Here is a 19,803-nt window from a genome sequence, read left to right as displayed (position 1 = left end):
CTCAGTCAACCACAAAAAAGAATGATCAACTTACTTCTGTGATTGGAGGGATTAAAGAAAGAATGGAAAAAACAACCAACCCTGGTAAATCTGCATTATTTTACACTTCAACCACAAAATGAAAGAGTATCAAGTCACTAACAAATGGGAACTGCTTTAACAGTTTTTTTTTTTTTATTTTTATAAAGTCATCGTCCGTCTTTGAATGTGATCAGTAAGGTACAGCCGAGCACTTGGCTGTCGATCTGCTGGGTCTCCCTCGTTCGCATGTTGGTGATGGCCCCTTTGATAGCCTCCGTATCCCAGTCACCTTGGTGTCCGGACACAGAGCCCCCAATTGCAGTTTGCAGCAGGTTCAGCTGCGTGTCACTGAGATTTATTTAGCCAACACCCGCATGCACATGGTCCATGTGTACATCCCGAAGCGAGTCGTGGGTTGTGTGTCGGGATTTGCTGTGACTTTCATATGTGTGGATGTTTGCTTGGCTGATGCGCAGGTGTGACTGGGCACCATGGGGTGGAGATGGGAGTGCCCTGATGCCTGTAACCTAGCATTTTATTTCCATCCAGTTTCACAAGTAAGACGAGCTGATTGAGGTTTGCCTGCTTTCTTTGTCCAAATAGAGGAGAAAGGGGATCTCTCGGAGAGCCATGGTTCTATGCAAGTGCAGAGAGGCCCCGGCACACAGGCAGACTCCTCAGTAGCTGCTGAGCACATTCTCTCCGAGGCTTCCTCCAAGACAGCTCTGTTTGTGAGCCACCGCTCTGTGACGTGTGTGGGTGGTCTCCTCCCAGCCTCTTCTAGTGTGATGCGTCAGTCGGCCTGGTTGCGGTCCCACTCTCCAGCAGGTTCCATCGTGAGCCAGGTGTGGGGTTGTAGTGTGGGCTGACAGCGAAGGGGGTGCAAATTGGGGAGGCAAGGGAGAGAAGGTGGTCATAAGTCAGTGATCTGACAACAGCTGTGGCCTAAATGATTGAGTCATGACAAAAAGTGAGCAAGAAAAAGGACATGAATGTGGCCCAGGTAAATACCATGATTATGGATGTCTTTTTCCTGCCTTCACTGGGCTGTTTTTCATTTCTCTTTTTATTTGGGATTCTCTGGATCCACTGGCGGTATGTCATAAAGGAGTCCGACCCATGCAACTCACTTAAATTCAGATGCTGGGCGTGGCCTGCAAAGTGGGAGAGGTGCAGAAAGCTGTTCAGAAAAGTAGGGTTCACTGTCTCTTCCCCCCTAGGTTTGAGAAGCACTTTTCTGATGGTTGGGCAGAAGCCTTTGAGCAGTCTCAGGCTGATTTAGAATGAAAGCTTCTGGAATCTAAGCTGCTGCATTACTCATTGGCTTCTAATGCAGTGTCTTTGCTGCTTGTTTAAACTGGGGGAAAAGGGGTGGAGAATAGGCTCTGCTTGTGTCCTTGTCCTTTGCCATTTGTAGCCGGGGTGATGAACTCCGGGTTCTCAATGCCGGAGGAAAGGGAGGAAGCTTGGAAACAATATCCCTTGAAAGGAAAGGTATTACTGTGACATTGATGTTTGCAGTTATCTTCTCACGTCCACACACACACACACACACACACACACACACACACACACACACCATCACATGACTGCGTACACTGCTGAGGCTCTTTACCCACAACCAGAACCTTGTCTTACAGCTTCGTTTTGACCCCAACACTTGACACACTTGGCATTACACCTTCACTGATGGAGTACACAATGTGTTCTTTGCTTCATGACTATTTACTAGCACATAGATTTTTCTAAAGGAGGACTTAAGGTAGCTCCCAGCATCAGAACCAGTGTTCTTTGCTGCACTTGTTCAGGACACAGGTCGAGGGCAGAAGCATGAGGCCAAATTGCCTATCTGCATGAATTACTCATGTTCTTCTGGCTGAGATTGCTGTTTGCATTCCTCACAGCACATTTCTGGATTGGCTGCCTGTATGTTCATGTTCACATTTTCACTGTCCTACTAATTAAAACAGAATTTCCTAAGCATTGTTTTACTCCTCCCTGATTCTGGATGCTTCTTAAATGATGAGTCCCAGGTTAATGTGTCTAGTCATTGTAGCAGCTGGTGCCAGTCATAGTCCAGTCTTGTTTTTCTGGATTAATCTGTCCATGCTGCCCTGAGTGTTGTCTTGCTAAATCCAAGCTTGAAAAAGTTTCAAGCACCAGAACAGGGTGGGGTGTGGGGTAGAGTGACTTCCATCTCAAAAAGTTTCCCTTCTGTACTTCAGATTCAGACTGCTGGTCCCTGTCTGCTTGGACACCTAGCTCCGGGATCTCTGAAAAAGCTTCACCTCAAGAGCAAGGCTTATGGGGGAGAGCACCAAAGAGAGGAGTAGCCACATGTATAGAATTCTTATTGTAGGCTCTTTGTACAAACCAGTCTGCATATCTAGGCAAACTTTGTACTGAGCTGGGAACGCCTTCACTGAAATGTAGCTTTGGGCCTTTGTTGCTCAAGTGTTTTTAATGGCGTACAGTAAATCTATGAGCTGTGAGCTACGCCTTTTGATGGCAGCAGCACAATGCTCTTCTCAGTACCCATGGAGTCGTCTCCATAGCTGGTGTGAAGGGCAGGAGCTCTCTGATTTGGCAGGCTCCCATGAGTCTTGGCATGAGATGCAGTAGCCCTCAACACTTATGTGTGGCATGGCGGAGAAAAGCAGGCATGAGGCACACATCTCTCAGCCCCACTGGCTTTGGTGATGAGGCAGGGTCCATCCCAGGAACAGCCCAGCATTTAGCCTGCGCAAACTCCTCTGAGAGCACCGGGCACCTTGGGTCCGGCTGAGCGTGAACCCAGAGGAGGAGGGCCTGCTGGGAGCTGAGGTTGCGAAGCAGCTGGAGCTCATCCAGTGTTGGCAGGAGTGTGTGAGCCCCTTGGCCAGGCTTTCACCCCCATCCACTGACTCGTCTTTACTCACAGAGCTGTGCAGTAAGCCTTGACTCCAACAAGGTACATGAAGCCTTTTGTTTTTATTTTTACTTTCTTTATTTTTTTTTCTTTCTCACAACTGGAAACGAAAGCCTGAGAAGTTTAGAGACGTCAGTTCTCTGGGTGAACGACTGCAAGGATCAGTCCATCTGTTTGATCCAATGCAGACCTTTGGTGGTGTTTCGAAGCAGCAGTTGTACCAGCTTGGGCTCTTTCAATCAGCACAAATGTGATGCGTTGGAGTTTCAGCAAGCTTGGTCATTGCTGACCCCAGACATCATGTTCTCATCAAATTATTTATTTTTTTTTTTTCCTCCGAGACTTAATTTCATACAATGGAACATGAAGTATTCTTCAGCTTTTCCCACCCACACATAAACATTGAAGTAAATAGTTTTTATATTAAAAAAAAATTAAATACTTATTGCTGTGAATCAAGAAAGGCTGCTACGTATGAATAGCTATTTCCTCAGGGCACTGAAAGCTTAGAAGTTTACTAAGGTCTGAGTGTCAGGATATTTTAAGTTTTGTGTCATGTAAAACTTTGAGAATAAATTTTAAGCCTTCTGCAGAGCCCTCTTTGAGCCTTCTTTAGGCATCGAAGGCAGTGACTCTAATGGAACTGACATGCTTTGATGCACAACATATCCTTATTGTTTTGTATTGTCATAATGAAAAATGATTTTTAACTATTGTGTGGAATGCTGAGACAGCTTGCAACCCCATTTCTTTTTAGACCCTAAGTCAGTCGTAATGTTCTGTTCCAGGTCTCTCCGGCAACCCAGCTGACCTTGATAAGCGCCACACAGCATTTGGGAAGAACTTCATTCCCCCAAAGAAGGCCAAGACCTTCTTGCAGCTTGTTTGGGAGGCACTGCAGGATGTCACACTCATTATCCTAGAGATTGCTGCAATCATTTCTCTAGGTCTTTCCTTCTATCACCCACCGGGTGGTGGCAACGAGTGTGAGTGTTGGGGGGTTGAGGTGGGGTGGGGTGGGCTCAGGGGTCATGAAAAAAAATTAGTCTCCCACCATACATTCAAAATGTTCTGCCCTCTGCTTTCAAGGTAGAAGTCAGTAATACAACAGAATAATATATAGACATTTTTTGGCTGCTTTTACATGTATAACTTTACTGTTATTTTTTTAAAAAAACCATTTATGCTGTTTATACGATAAACTAACTGACCTCTTGCTCTGTGTGAAGGGAATGTGTCCTCATTAGCTGAGGTCTGTTTTCGAGGTTGCATTTAAACAGAGCCATAAGTTTAAATCTCAGCCAACTATATGTGTGACCACAAGTGATAAGTCCCCCCTGCCGGCAGCAGCAACACGCTCACACAGTTTGATCTTCCCAGCGTGTGGCCATGCATCTGGGGGCGTGGAGGATGAAGGTGAGGCCCAGGCAGGCTGGATCGAGGGGGCAGCCATCCTCTTCTCGGTCATCATTGTGGTATTGGTGACAGCATTCAATGACTGGAGCAAGGAGAAGCAATTCCGTGGGCTGCAGAGCCGCATTGAGCAGGAGCAAAAGTTTACGGTCATCCGTAAGGGCCAGGTCATCCAGATTCCCGTGGCAGAGATTGTGGTCGGGGACATCGCCCAAATCAAATATGGTGAGGCAACAGTCATTTTTCTATGTGGCACAATGGTTTGTCACTGGCCAGTGCACCTTCCTGTCTGATTGTCTCAATGCTTTTCTTTTCCCCATGTTAAACCTTTGCTTCAAATACTATTGTCAAGTCTGAATCTCAGCAAGAGATACAAACCAGATCTGTCACAATTCTTAAGTGCTGTCATAGCCTCATATTGTATTTGTATATCTTTTGACAACACTTCAATGATAAAACATGGGTAATTTCAGACAGGATACTTTTCACAATGTTCTGTGAAGCAGTCACATTTTCATATTTTCTACCCCCCATTGGTGAGATAAAAGGACTTTAGCTCATAACTGTCTTCATTTGTCAAATAAATGAGTAAAACAAGTGCTTAATTATTAGGCTGCAAAGAAAAATCTTTTTTTTTGGTTCCCTGAACACACTAGAGTGGAAACAAGCAGCACAAACGAATAAATCATGTAAAATAACATTATATTTCAAAGTTATGCATCCGCACGACAGTCAGCAGTGAAGAGTGTCCCTGTGACTAATTCGCAATGAGCTCAGTGAGTCATTCAGGTGTTGTTTATCTCGATGGGATGTAGGCGCTGTGTAGGAGTGGGTGAGACATGGTCTCTCTGGGCCGAGTCACACTGACATGTCCGGGTCTCCTCAGGTGACCTGCTGCCAGCGGATGGCGTACTCATCCAGGGGAACGACCTCAAGATTGACGAGAGCTCGCTTACCGGGGAATCTGACCAGGTCAGGAAGTCCCTGGACAAGGACCCCATGCTGCTGTCTGGTGAGAATGCCTGTTTATTTCTTACCAGTCAAATCTCACTGTTTTGCTGTAGTGTTGGTTTCATGAGTGTTTCTTTATTCCATTTGTTTGGTTTCTTCCTTTCTTACTGTTTTATTGTACATTGGCTGAACAAGAACGAGTCTCCTACTCTTTCTCCATAGGTACTCATGTGATGGAAGGGTCCGGAAGGATGGTGGTAACTGCTGTCGGCCTCAACTCTCAGACTGGAATCATCTTTACTCTACTTGGTGCTGGCAGTGAGGACGAAGAGAAGAAAGTGAAGAAAGGTAAGCTTCCTGCCCTGGAAAAACACATCTCTTGTTGACAGTGTGCCTCCCTGTCTGCCTGTCTTCCCTGTGCTGGTAACTGACACTCTTGTTTCCTACATATTTTGGAGATAAAATACTTTTGACTCAAGTGCCTTTTAATTACTGTATCAAAAAGGTTTATCCATCACTGGTGCCTGACCTGCAGTACTGGTGTGTCTTGTGCAGTGGCCTGTATCAGTCATAGAACAATAACATAAAACCAGAGAATAAGTCCCCTGCTGGCCTGCAGTAACAACACACTCACACAGTTTGATCTTCCCAGTGTGTGGCCGTGTGCATCTGGGGGCGTGGAGGATGAGGCTGGTATACAAGATGTACAAGGTTTGCCAGAGGCAGTTGCATTGTTTCTCAAACCCAGACCCCGATTTTTTTGCCCTTCTTTTGGTCCTTCCTCTTGTTCCCTATTTCCCTCTGTGTCCTTTACGACGTGTTTATTACGGTCATTTAGCATAAGGGCCCCGCACCCTGTTACCACTATACACGGAGCAGTCAGTAGCTAGTCAGGGTGAAGGCAGAACAGTGTTGAGGTTAAGCACAGGATACACATGGAAACTATACTTCAGACTTGTGTATGGGAAACATTTAACTTAATGGCGCCAAACAAGTTTTGCCCGTTTTACTTATTGGTGACCAAGCTAAGTGATGCGGTATTGATAATATTTTGACTGTATATTTCAGCAGGCAGCTCTTAGTGCTGTATTAGACAGGAGCCTGTGAAGGATACTGAGGTTAAATTTTTAAGACAGTCACTGAGTAGTGGATGTGTGGCTTCGATCCCTGCACAGTCTGTGTTGAGTTTACATGTTCTCTCCGTGTTCACATGGGTGCTCTGGTTTCCTTCCACAGTCCAAAGACATGTGTTTCAGGTGAACTGGTGACTCTAAATTGTCCACAGTGCGCGCGCGTGTGTGTGTGTGTGTGTGTGTGTGTGTGTGTGTGTGTGTGTGTGTGTGTGTGTGTGAGAGAGAAGAGAAAGAGTGTGTTGCTCCATTGTACAGATGAGCTATTCACAGTGTATATGTTGTACATCTAGAATTATAAGTCACCTTGGGTGAGCATAGTATTTTGTTATAAGTCACTTTGGAGAAAAGTGTCTGCAAAATGAAAACGTTTTTATTTGAGAACAGTATAAGACTTTGAAAAATACAGTTGCAAAACATACTCAACAAAATGAGTGTAGCTGTCCCCTCAGGGCACTGGCAACTTACTGCAAATGCAGAATAATGCCGTTACCTTATTGGGTATTTTAATCAGATGTATACATTCATGTTAATAAAAAAAAAAAATATATTTTACATGCCCAGAGCACATTCTGCTTCACACTTGCTACATAATCTGACATCAGTATCTTGTTCGCAAAACCGGTCTATATTCTGCATTCCAGCTGTATTGGAAGTACATCTAACTGGAGTGACCTGAGTAAATTCCTGGCAATAACACCAACATCTCAGACTGCACCATTCTGGACTCCCATTTTCACCTATTCTTCACACCCTATCATAGTCCCTAGTGAAATACAAAGGACAGGGGAGAAAGGGGGACCACCATGGTGTTTCTCCATTGTTTAGTAATGCAGAAAATGAGTGAAATCACCAAGAACATCTGGGCTGGCTGTGATTATGTACCCAAACATAAGGAGCAGTTATTTTTGTTTGACCACTTAGCCATCACTTCTCCAAGGAGACTTACGGTTGTCACCCATGTGTAGAGCTGATTTATCTTACGAGAGCCATTCAGATTAAGCTCTCTGCTCAAAGGCTCTACACCAGCGCCTCTCATCACACTTGTTGCTGACTCCAGGTTAAAAAGAGACATTTTCAGGGTGAACACTCGCTCCACGCACACAATTCACTAAGGCAGCTCAGGGGCTGGCTGTCATTCATCTTGTTCCTGGATCAGTCAACAGCTCTGAACCCAAACCGTGGAACCACAAAATCCCTCTAATTGTAGAAAAAAAGTTTGCAGCTGTGATGTGTGCAATGAGAAGCATCGCACCATCGCAGAAGCCAGCACAGTGCCCAAGAGCTCAACCGTACAGAATGCAGAAATGGGGCAAATCTAAGATAGTTTTCCTAAGTAGTGCAACTGGCTAAGGTGGAAAACAGCAGTAGATGGGCCAACAAACCTGTTTTTTTTCACTAAAGCCTTTTGATCTTACTGGTTTCCCCTTGACCACTGACAGCATAGTGTACTGTGTGTCATTCTATGAAGTTCTGAGCATAACTTGCAGCTCTGTGTGTCCAGAGTGAATCCTAATCCCAGGTTGTGGCCTCGTTACCAATTTCATCACATTTAAAAGTAGAGCCCCGTGACAGCCCATTTTAATACACTCCCAGAGAATGCCACATGCAGAAACAGAAGTGGAATGTCCAAATCAGATGTAATCAAGCGGGAAATCAATAATGCAAAAGCACTTCTGCTTTTAGATGACCTCTTTATGAGTGACCTGGAAATCCTGTTCCATGTGGGGCCTGCCACAGATGTATAATTATACTGGAAATTGTCAGTGCGCTCAGTTTAATACTTAACACAACTGTGTCACAAGTTTGGGAGTGATCTCCTATGTCAAAGTGCCAACCGTGCAGCTGGGAAATGCCACAAGAAAAAGTGCTCTGAAGCAGAAAGCAGTGTGGGTGTATTATCATTATTAATGCATGGACATTGCATGCATATTTTCAGACAAAAATGCCTGTGTAGCTTTTCAGCTCCATTATGTTGAACTTAGCACTGATCAGCCACAACATTAAAACCACTGACAGGTACAGTGAATAACATTGCTTATCTCATTACAATGGCACCTGTCAAGGGGTGGGATACATTAGGTAGCAAGTGAAGAGTCAGTTCTTGAATTTGATGGAAAAATGGGCAAATGTAAGGATCTGAGCGACTCTGCCGAGGGTCAAATTGTTATGGTTAGACGACTGGGTCTCCAAAATGGCAGGTCTTGTGGGGTGTTCCTGGTATATTGGTTAGTACCTACCAAAAGTCGTCCAAGGAAGGACAACCGGTGAACTGGTGACATCAGGGGAGCCCAAGGCTCATCAATGTGCGTGGTGAGCGAAGGCTAGCTTGTCTGGTCCGATCCCACAGAAGAGCTACTGTAGCACTGCTGAAAACCTTAGTGCTGGCCATGATAGAAAGGTGTCAGAGCACACAGTGCATTGCGGCTTGCTGTATATGGGGCTGCGTAGCCACAGACCGGTCAGAGTGCCCGTGCTGACCCCTGTCCACCGCAGAACTGGACCATAGAGCAATGGAACAAGGTGGCCTGGTCTGATGAAACACATTTTCTTTTAGATTATGTGGATGTCCGAGTGCATGTGTGTCATTTACCTGGGGGAAAGATGGCAGCAGGATGCACTATGGGAAGAAGGCAAGCAGGTGGAGGCAGTGTGATGCTCTGGACAATGTTCTCCTGGGAAACCTTGGGTCCTGGCACCCATATAGATGTAACTTTGACACATACTATCTACCTAAAGATTATTGCAGACCACTTACACTTCGTCATGGCAATGCTACTCCCTGATGACAGTGGTCCTGCCACATTGCAAAAATTGTTCAGGAATGGTTTGGGGAACATGACAAAGAGTTCAAGGTGTTGATCAAATTCCCCAGTTCACAGTCCGATCGAACATCTGTGGGATGTGCTGGAAAAACAAGTCCGATCCATGGAGTCCCCACCTCGCAACTTACAGGACTTAAAGGACCTGCTGATAACGTCTTGGTGCCAGATACCCCAGGACACCTTCAGAGGTTTTGTGGAGTCCGTACCTAGATGGGTCAGAGCTGTTTTTGCGGCACGAGGGGGACCTACACGATATTAGGCAGGTGGTTTTATTGTTTTGGCTGATCGGTGTATTATTACTTTTAAATTGGATATTTACATTGTGTCCTTGAAGATTCCTGGAAGAAATAAGCCATAGAGAAGGTATAAGTACATTTACATTATATTTGCATGAAGCAAGAACGCGTGGTGAATTAGCAAAAAGTACAAAACCAGCCCCTTCCCTTTGAACCAGTTCGCTGTGCCTTTACTAGAAATCCAGGTTAGGAATTTTGGAACTAGAGTACCGGTACATCAGCTTGTTTCTAGTGGAAAAATGTACTTCCGTTTTTGTATTTTATTTATATATTTTGAAGGAAAAATTTTCTCTTGAACTGACAGCACGTAAATCATATTCACTTTTTGTTGTTTTTTTCACGTTATTTTTTTGTTTTTATTTTTATTTATTTCTGTTTTTCTTCAAGCCATGTGATCAGCACTCCACCCTCTTTCTCTGTTTAAACAGGTAAAAAACAAGGAGCCCCAGAAAATCGCAACAAAGGTAACCTTCCTCTACCCCTGTCCTTCCCATTCAGCAGCAGTCTCGGAGTCCCATTTCAGTATCTCAGCCTTGTTATATCTCTCTCTCTGTCTGTCTCGCTCTCTCACGCTGTCGCTCTTTTCTGCCGCCTAGCCTGGAGGAGGTTCTTGCCTAGCTTTAACTGTGAAAGGGTGCAACTCTCACCTTGACGCAAAGGAAGAAAACAAAGCCAGGCAGGGCTTTCGTGAAGGCTCATTTAATTCTGATCCTGAGACAACGCCCTGTCTCTGCATTGTCTGAGACGAGAAAAGTTTATTGCTTTTTTTTTTTTTTTGGAAAATAACTTTGTTACTCTTTTGAAGGAGCAGTTTTACATTGTCGCAGCGATAGCTGGATTGCAAAAGTACCCAGACATGCGAACGGCCCTGCAGTCAGTGCTCTCACTCAGTTTCACTTGACTGATCGTTGTGCCCTTGATGTTCCACGCCGGTTTGCTCTGTGCGAGCTGGTCGGTGCTGGAGGACAGAGCATTTGTTGCAGCCTCGCAACATCCCTGTCCTCCCTACAAGATCCGTACGACTAATTAGTGTAGTAATTTGCTGCAGTGGCTCCCCCAAAGGCATTTTCATGTCTACAGCATATTGCTTCTGTTGAGGTGTCTCTTTAATGCAGTTCATGCATTCCTCGCACTCCAGCACAGTTACTTGTGCGTGGTTGTAAGGTGTTTTGGACATGCTGTCATGCTCACGTAGGATGATCTGGCAGCTCTGTGACCCCCAAGGGCCTTGTACTGGTCGACAGAGTGTGGGAGTTGCACTCTTACAGGGTGATTGGCTGCGAGTTGTGTGCTCCTCTCACTGTTGCCTCCTTCCAGGGTGTTCCCAGGACCTCATGCTGTCTTCTTACCCTCTCTCTCATGTCTCTTTGACTCTGCATTGCTCTCTATTGTCATCCTGGAGACTTTTTTCAGCTCCTTCTTTTATTTCTTTTGTTTTCTTTTTGAGATTTTTTTTATTTGGGGATTTGAATGTTTTCTTTCGTGGTTGTTTCTTCCTCCTTTGCTTTTTTGTGACGCATTCGCCTCCCCTCGCCGTGCGTCTGTCCGTGACGTCAGTCGGTCAGTCCTTCAGTCCCGTGTGTGGCTGTTCTGTCAGTCTCGTCGCTCCTGTGTTGTGGCAGTGAGGTCAGGTCAGGTGAAAGGGGTCTTGGCCCTCAGTCCTTTGTCAATGGACCACATTCGGTGAAGCCAGGTTCGCACCAGGGCGCATATTTCAGTGCAGGAAGAGCGGAAACACTTTAAAGGGATGTTTCAACCTGCGTTTTTCAGCCCTCTTGCCTTCAGTTATAAACAAAATACCATTTACCGCCACACTTTGCATATGAGAACGCTGTCTTGCTACGTTCAAGAGAGACACAGACACAGATGGGGATTGTGTCCTTGAAGCTGTATGTCACACTGAGTGAAACCAAAAGTGGAGTTCTGTAGGTCCGAGATCAGTGCTGTAGTCTTACGTTGGCCCAGTCTTGCCCAGTTATACCACAGTGGGTTTTTATTGTTTTTCATACTTAAATTAGCACTGTCATAGTGATTTACACTTAAAAACAAGTAGTTACATTCATAATTATCTGAAAATATGGAGAGAGACTAAATAGTACATTTCTGTATGGATTTCTATAATCAAGAGCAAAAGGTGCACAAGACCGACACAACGTTTAAAAGTAGGTAGATGACAGCAATTCATTAAATTTGCTGCTAATTTCAAACTGGATATTTGGAGAAGCAAAAGAAGTGGAGTTGAGCTGTGGGCTGAGATGAAATCCCAGGGAGGACTCTCACAAGGCGTTCCTTAGCAAGAAATAAGAAATTCCTACAAGAATGACATTTTCTGATCAATTCTAATCTCTCACATGTAGAAAAAAAAATTGATGGGCTTGATAAAAATATCTTTAATCTCCAAGAAAAGCTAAAATTTTAAAAAGTAACATTGACATTAATTCTACAGCTCTTTCTCCTCAGGCTGTTCTAGAGGATGATGTCTTCAGTAGTCCAAGTGCATACAGCTTTCAGTTTCAGCTCAAATACATACATTATGTTCTGTATGTCCTTACAGTAAGAGTGAAACATGTTTTTTGTGTTATTGATACAAATATTTTCTTTGTGTTTTACGGAAATCTTCATCTGTTTGCTTGTGTACGCTGTAAGCCAAAATGCTCTAGTGTCAGGAAAAGTGTGCCTAAAAAGAAGAAAGTTGGGTGAATTGTTACACATAAACTTTGTGTGAATATGTGAGCCTGTGGAACTGGGAAGTTGGTGAAAGCGGAGCTTCCCCAAACTGTATCCATCTGTAGAAGGACCTTCTAACACCCTTACATACAGCTGCAGTGTATATGCCTGGGTCATTGTATTCAGTTGCTTCCTCGTCTTTCACTTCTGTAGTCGGTTGAGCGCACTTTTCCTCTCTTTAACACCGTGTTTCACTCTTTGCCTTTCCAATCCCTGCCCCCCCCCCCCCCCACACTCTCCCTTCATCCTTTCCTTTGATATACCCACTCCGTTCCCTGCTGCTGCTCACAGCAAAAACCCAGGATGGCATTGCTCTGGAAATCCAGCCACTGAAGAGTGAGGAGGGTGGTGAGTTGGAGGACAAGGAGGAGAAGGAGGAGAAGGAGATCCGCAAGGTCAATGTGACCAAGAAGGAGAAGTCGGTCCTACAGGGCAAACTTACCAGGCTAGCTGTGCAAATTGGGAAGGCGGGTAAGCATGTCTGAATACCAAGATTTGAATGCTGCATTCCTAGATTTATAAAGCATTACTTTGAAAACTGTCGGTTTTTGATTATTACAGGGCAGTTATGACGTCCAGAACACTGTACAGACACCCCTCTACTTGCATGAACTTGACTTATGTAAATCCGGATTTCCGTAAAAAAATTCCCGACATACACATTATTTATGGATAGCACTTTTATTTTACGCAAACATCTGAAATATGTTAAGCGCAAGTCGGTGTAACCAGACAAGGCAGGAAGCTGCATCTTCCCAATTTCCACATGTTTTGAGTTGTGAACGTATCTCCTCTCGTTAGTGTAGTTTTTTTTCCGCATATTTACTCTTTTCATGATTCACAATGCCTGGTAGTAAACGTGCTCTTGAAGCAGTCACTTACTGCTTAATCTCTGCCCATATTTAAAAACTGTCTTAAAACCCCTTCCAGACTCACTTCAAAGATAATCTGCTAAATTCATGTGATGTGTAAATGTCCATGCACTATAACTTTGAACTTATGCCTGTTAAACAATGGATAAACCTTCACGCAAGTACTCCTGTAATGCAACACAAAAGTTAATGTAAAGAAATACTAGGAAGGAATCCTTGATGTTCAGATAAAGTTTTGTACAGCTACTCGTGTGATGTACATCGATTTATATGGTGGAAAGTAACAAACTAACGGCACTTAAGAATCACACGTCTGCATCTAAGTGTCTCTTTTCCTAATGTAATGTACACATTGTGTTTTCGATGAGATGTACATAGCTTGGGAGAAAAGCGTGTGCTAAATGAATAAATGTAAATGTAAGGAAGACAAGAACGGTCTTGCAAGCGTACAGCAATCAATTTGGAGATGAAATTGAAAATAATAAGGAAGAATGAAGGTGAATAAAGATTATCGTCTATAGCATGGGAACCAGGTTTAGTGGTATCAACTGTAGAAACGATAAAGGATGCTGCACGTATGCAGGAGCATGTGAAAGGAACAGCTAGCATGAAAACAATAATAACGAAGAAATGTCAAAGTGCAATAACTGAGATGGAAAAATTATGTTGAATGGTGGGGAGGAGGGGGAATCTGACATACGTAACTTTTGACTTAGGTAAGGAATTGGAAGACAGTCTATATGCGTAAGTCAAGGGGTGTCTGTATGCTTTTTTGGGGGGGAGGGATAAAAATAAATACAGGCAGACAGATGAAATATTCCAACAGATGGTTTTTGCATGGCTGATTAAAAATGTATGGTACAGGACCAAACACACCCCCTGGACCATGTCCAGGCATCCACTTCAGACCAGAAAAATGCAGAACAGTAAGCAAAAATTTCTTGAGAAAAGTGAACCCCAAAACAACAAACTTCTGCTGCACTTTTTTAGCACCAATGAACATTTCAAGTTTTACAAACTTCTTTTTGTCCAGGTAGTTATGGAATCGATGACCAATAAACCCATCAATGTTTTCTTCCCGTGTTGTTCAGGCCTAATCATGTCTGCTGTGACTGTCATCATCCTCATCCTGTACTTTGTCGTCGACACCTTTGGTATCCAGAGGAGAGCCTGGCTAAAAGAGTGCACCCCTATTTACATGCAGTACTTTGTCAAGTTCTTCATTATTGGTGTAACTGTACTGGTGGTGGCTGTTCCTGAGGGGCTGCCCCTTGCCGTCACAATCTCACTGGCTTACTCGGTCAAGGTAAGAACCACAACACAGACTGCCGCTGTACATGTATTTGCATCATAATGCTTTTGCTTAAGGAGCTGGAAGCCCTTGCATGCTCAGTCAGATTCCATTTCCCGACACAGAAAATGATGAAGGACAACAACCTGGTGCGCCACCTGGATGCCTGCGAGACCATGGGCAATGCCACAGCCATTTGTTCTGACAAGACAGGCACGCTGACCATGAACCGAATGACAGTGGTTCAGGCCTACATTGGCGACACACACTACCGCACATTGCCTGAAGCAGATATCCTGCGGCCAGAGACGCTGGAGCTTTTGGTTAACAGTATTGCAATCAACTCAGCCTATACCACCAAGATCCTGGTGAGTGCTTTGGAAATGTGTTGGACTGATTCATAATGTTGTGTAGCTTTTGGTGGCCAAGGGCTGGTGAACAAAGAGCTCTCCAGGAACCTTCAGCGACTTCTAGGCATGGTAACCTCTCCACAAGCCTCTCAAATGATTCTGTTGCATCTGGGAAGTGGGGAGGGGGTAAATAAGGAGATAAATAAGTAACTAAGTCCTACGCAGTGTGAATTGGGACAAAGCAAGCAGTAGAGAAACAAAGATATGAATCATCTTTGTAGGATAGAGGTGAGCTAGTGTGATGAGCTGTGACCTAAGTGTGGTAACTGGAAGGTAGTGGATTAAAAATCCCTGGAAAGAACTGGCCTTCAGCAAGGTCCTGTATTGATTGCTCAAGCCAAATCCCACGCACCACCCACTCTGCAGAAATGGGTTCCAGAACTTCCCTTTGGGCAGAAGTCAGATGATGGGCTGGAGGAATCCTGGCACTTTTTAAAGACTCAACGCATGGAGCATTGCCAGATTTTTGTTATTGTTTTTCTTATCTTGGCCAGTTACATGAACATGTGCATGCAGTTTTTTTTTTTTTTAAAAATCAGTGACTATCTCTGTGCAGCCTTTTCTAACAGTTCTCTGCATCATGACTGTTCTACAATGGATGTTTTTTCTTATGATAACTGAAGTTTTAAAAATGTTACCTGATAAAAAGAAATGTAACTCAATTCTTTGTAACCTGTATAGGTTACAAATATCTTTCATATTTTTTCTTTTATTTTTAAGTCTTTATGAATAATTTTGTATGCTGTATAGCAATGAAATCTATTTTTTCTATAATATTACATGAAAAGGTTAAATTAAAAATATTTTACCCATGAATTCTGCAAAAACTGTGAATTCAACATATTTTTGTGTTTCTTTTTTTGTTTTGCTACGCTGATTTTCTTGATGCCCATTCAGTTTTCAAGTTCTTTTTGTGTTCGCGTGCATTTCCTCCCTGTGGTCTGGTTTCCTCCTACAGTCCAAATACGTGTTTCAGGTGTACTGGTGACTGCAAATTGCTCTTATTAGTGTATGGGTAACTGTGACTGAATTTGTGTGTGTGTGTGTGTGTGTGTGTGTGTGTGTGTGTGTGTGTGTGTGTCCTGTGATGGACTGCTGTCCCATCCAAGGCGTACCTTGCCTCATACCTTATGTTCCTGGATTTGCCTCTAGACCACCTTGAGCCAGCACTAGGATAAGCACCTGGGCAATCAATTGAGCAAATGAATGCATATACTGTACTTAATTGATCTTTTGATAAAAACAACATTTCTGATTTCTCTGCAGTAGCTAAATTGATTAATGTAGTCATCCTTTCAGAAAAAAGAATACTGGCAGTCCCTGGATTACGAATGAGTTACGTTCCTAACTCTGTCTTTTAATCAGATATGTACGTAAGTCGGAACAGTAGTGCACAGTTCATGTCTAACGTCAGTCAGATGTTTCTTAGTATATAGTGTATCTATCAGTGTATGGAAGCATTAAATAAACACTTAGATACACTAAAACATCTTTAACAATAATAATCATAATAATAATAAATGTTACTACAGTATTTATAATAGAGAGAGAGGAGGAGGAGAGAGTGTGTGTGTGTGTGTGTGTGTGTGTGTGTGTGTGTCGGTTTAAAAAACATTAAAGAAACTTTAGTGTTCGCTTTTCCAATGTTTTTTGGCATTTCACCTTTTTCCGGTCGCTTTATTATATCCACTTTAGTTTCAGTTGTAATCATTTTCCTTTTCTTTGATGTATCACCATCACTTGCATCACATTTATGCTGGTGCCATGGTTAGGAGGGTAAAAAAAAAATATAAAAATGTACAGTATATATTTTTATTAATTTTTTATTTACATTGTCCTGAGCCCCTGGCAAAGTAAGACTGAAACACTGATAGTTGTGCTTCTCTCATTTCCAAGTGAGAGTCAGAATGAATATGAAATGGCTCCTGGCTGTGTGTTTAATGGACTAAAACTCAGTTCTTTCACATTGTTCACCACCTGAGGCGTTCATTGAAGAAAGTTTGCATCAAGGTAACAGAACTGTTTTTCCAGTGTGCCATCCATCTGAGCTACACTGTCCCATGTTGTTTTTTCCCCAGCCTCCAGAGAAGGAAGGCGGGCTGCCTCGCCATGTGGGAAACAAGACGGAGTGTGCTCTGCTGGGCCTGGTGCTGGACCTGAAACGGGATTACCAGGCAGTGCGAGATGAGGTGCCTGAGGAAAAGCTCTACAAGGTGTACACCTTCAACTCCTCACGCAAGAGTATGAGCACAGTGTTGAAGAACCCCGACAATTCTGGTTACCGCATGTACAGCAAAGGAGCCTCTGAGATCATCTTACGCAAGTACGGCCTTGTCCCTTCCTATGGCTTATTGGACATTGGTGCCACAGAACCTCTGAGTAACAGGGCCTGTTATACCAGAATTACCTTTTAGGAACAGTGCAGTCAGCTTTTTGGAGCTGAATTTATTTTGTAAATGATAATTACTAGGTGTACACTGATATTAGTGTCCTGCTGTAGGAGTAGTGCTATTTATACCAGGAAGAGCTAAGGATTAATGTAGAGGTATGTGGATATGAGCAATGTCTGCTTAAGAACTTGGTCTAACACACAGAAAACTTTTTGTCCCTCTAATGGGTGAGTGGTAAAAAGCTTTTGAGATTGGTTAATTGCCCTTGAAGGGGGCGCGGGGGCGTGGTGGCGCACCAGGTTTGGCCTGTGCCTGCTCTCTGGTGGGTCTGGGGTTCAAGTCCCGCTTTGGGTGCCTTGCGACGGGCTGGCGTCCCGTCCTGGGTCTGTCCCCTCCCCCTCCACCCTTACGCCCTGTGTTGCCGGGTTAGGCTCCGGTTTGCTGCGACCCCGCTTGGGATAAGCGGTTTCAGTCAATGTGTGTTTGCGTGTGTAATTGCCCTGGCTCCAACTTGCAGGTGCTCCCGCATCCTGGATGCCTCTGGCCAGCCTAGGGTTTTCAAACCCAAGGACCGTGATGAGATGGTGCGCAAGGTGATTGAGCCCATGGCCTGTGATGGCCTGCGCACTATATGTGTGGCCTACAGGGACTTCACCGGTGACACTGAACCCAGTTGGGATAATGAGAATGAGATCCTGACTGACCTGACCTGCATCGCTGTAGTTGGCATCGAAGACCCTGTGCGACCAGAGGTGAGATGGCCAGAGCCATGTCCACGTATTTTACAGGAGGAAGTGTCCAGGCAATTTTGTGGTGCCTGGGAATCTAGATGTAGAGAACTTTATCTACGTTGTTTAAGAGAGCTGTATAGCAACACCATAGTGAGCAAGCAGTTTGTAGAAAGTGAATGCCTTGGTGTGCATTAGTTAAATATACGTTGTAGCAGCTACAATACCAGTCAGAAGTACTATTACAAACTAGCAACCTGGGCAATACTGTATCTCTTGGATCTCATCTTACTGTAGAAAATCTGTAAAAGCATTTCATCTGATTTCCTAACATTAACCTTTATCACGTAATTCCTCAGGAAAAACTAGCTTAGATATGTGTACTCAAACTTGTATGTTTGTTGTGATACATTAACAATTCATCAGTTAGTTCGGGCACACGTGGATGTTTATCATTTTGTGAAGAAAGCAGCACTGTTTTATGGTAGCTGAAGTGGGGTTACCAGATGAGCAGATCATCTACAGGGTGAAGAAACCAAAATATGCATATGTTACAGAACAGTAGATAATCCACAAAGTTTTAAACTCAAAGTCATAACTGAATGTACTAGTGTAGCTATGGAGAGGCCATGATGATGAGCACAGCTCGTTGTAGGCTTGGGTGGCTTCTTCTCAGACTTCCTCAAAGTTCTTTTCTCATCCTGGATGAGTCTCTGGCTTCTCCTGAAATATGAGTGATACAAATAACTAAATGCCATCGCCTTGCCAGCTGTCATACAGCTCAGTTTTATGAGTTCCCCCCAGCTAAGGAAATTGGTCAGAAAGCAAGGCAAGAAACGTATTCATGGGGGAAATTATTTGATAGCTGGAGGGTGAATCTGAACAGCTTCCCAGTCAGGTAGCATGGCACTTACAAATAGAGCTGTCAGTGTCATGCATTATACTGTTTATATGTGTGTTTTTATGGATGGATGGATGGATGGATGGATGTGTGTATATCCATTTTTTTTAATTCATTGACATGCATATTTGTATGTAATTACCTCTCAGATAAGTTCACATGTAAATTCCTGAAGATCCATAATGAACAACTATTGCAAACTGATCAGGAAACTTTTTCGTGAGTAATGGCAATTTGGGGTTGAAGACCTCAACTAAACATATGAGGTTTTCTCCAGGTGCTTAGAGCAACAAGCCTAAATCAGAAAGGAAGCAGAGGTCCTGTAAGTACTTTGCAAATAAATTAAGAACTAAAAACATTAATTCATCAACTCATGCAAGTGAAGGTGAATTATTTGCTCAGAGGGATCAGTGATGGTGAGTATATAAAAGAAAGAAAAACTGCAAGCCACACTTATTCTAGAGAGCATTTCCACCTCGATCCGGATGCAGTAGGAGCATTTGTGAAATACTTTTAGCCAGCGGACGGTGGGGGTTGGCTCCTCATAGATTTAGATTCAGGAAATACCTCAGGTCAGGCCCTGTCCCAAAATGAATTAAATACACAGGAGCATCTTAAGGCCCTGTGTTAGTTTGCCTTATCTGACCCCGATACAAGCAGGAGAAATGTCCTTCGCAGCCATTCTGCAGTGCCTTTGGAGGCCTTTAATTAACTGTCTTTAAATAAAAGAGCTGATTGGATTTAATGAAAGTTGGGAAGTGATTCATTGCATAACACAGTGTGGGTAATTATGAAGACCTTCCCTTCTGAACAACCACCCCCCAACCCCGAAACTCCCTGTCTGCTGTAAAATCATGCCAAGCAGCCATTTATTGAGTAAAAAAGAGAAGTGGTGTGTCTTACTGTGAGAGGCAACATACCTAAAGGGATTGATTTAAGG

At 43.7% G+C, this 19,803-nt stretch overlaps 1 protein-coding gene across 3 annotated transcripts in view; it reads left to right on the top strand.

Annotated features, from left to right (window-relative positions):
- atp2b4 (ATPase plasma membrane Ca2+ transporting 4) overlaps positions 1–19,803 on the top strand; it is an 80,577-nt gene that overhangs the window by 39,657 nt on the left and 21,117 nt on the right. For all 3 annotated transcript variants that reach the window (XM_018758588.2, XM_018758589.2, XM_018758587.2), the window contains 10 exons: positions 3,718–3,915; positions 4,310–4,567; positions 5,229–5,354; positions 5,516–5,641; positions 9,973–10,008; positions 12,563–12,742; positions 14,235–14,449; positions 14,560–14,802; positions 16,923–17,167; positions 17,752–17,986. In XM_018758588.2, the coding sequence (XP_018614104.1) occupies positions 3,718–3,915; positions 4,310–4,567; positions 5,229–5,354; positions 5,516–5,641; positions 9,973–10,008; positions 12,563–12,742; positions 14,235–14,449; positions 14,560–14,802; positions 16,923–17,167; positions 17,752–17,986 (1,862 nt within the window). The remainder of the gene's footprint in view (positions 1–3,717; positions 3,916–4,309; positions 4,568–5,228; positions 5,355–5,515; positions 5,642–9,972; positions 10,009–12,562; positions 12,743–14,234; positions 14,450–14,559; positions 14,803–16,922; positions 17,168–17,751; positions 17,987–19,803) is intronic.

This window comes from Scleropages formosus, chromosome 2, assembly GCF_900964775.1.
Source record: "Scleropages formosus chromosome 2, fSclFor1.1, whole genome shotgun sequence".
Taxonomy (NCBI): Eukaryota; Metazoa; Chordata; class Actinopteri; order Osteoglossiformes; family Osteoglossidae; genus Scleropages; species Scleropages formosus.
The sequence above is the reverse complement of the archived record's forward strand: the minus strand, read 5'-3'. Positions and strand labels throughout refer to the sequence as shown.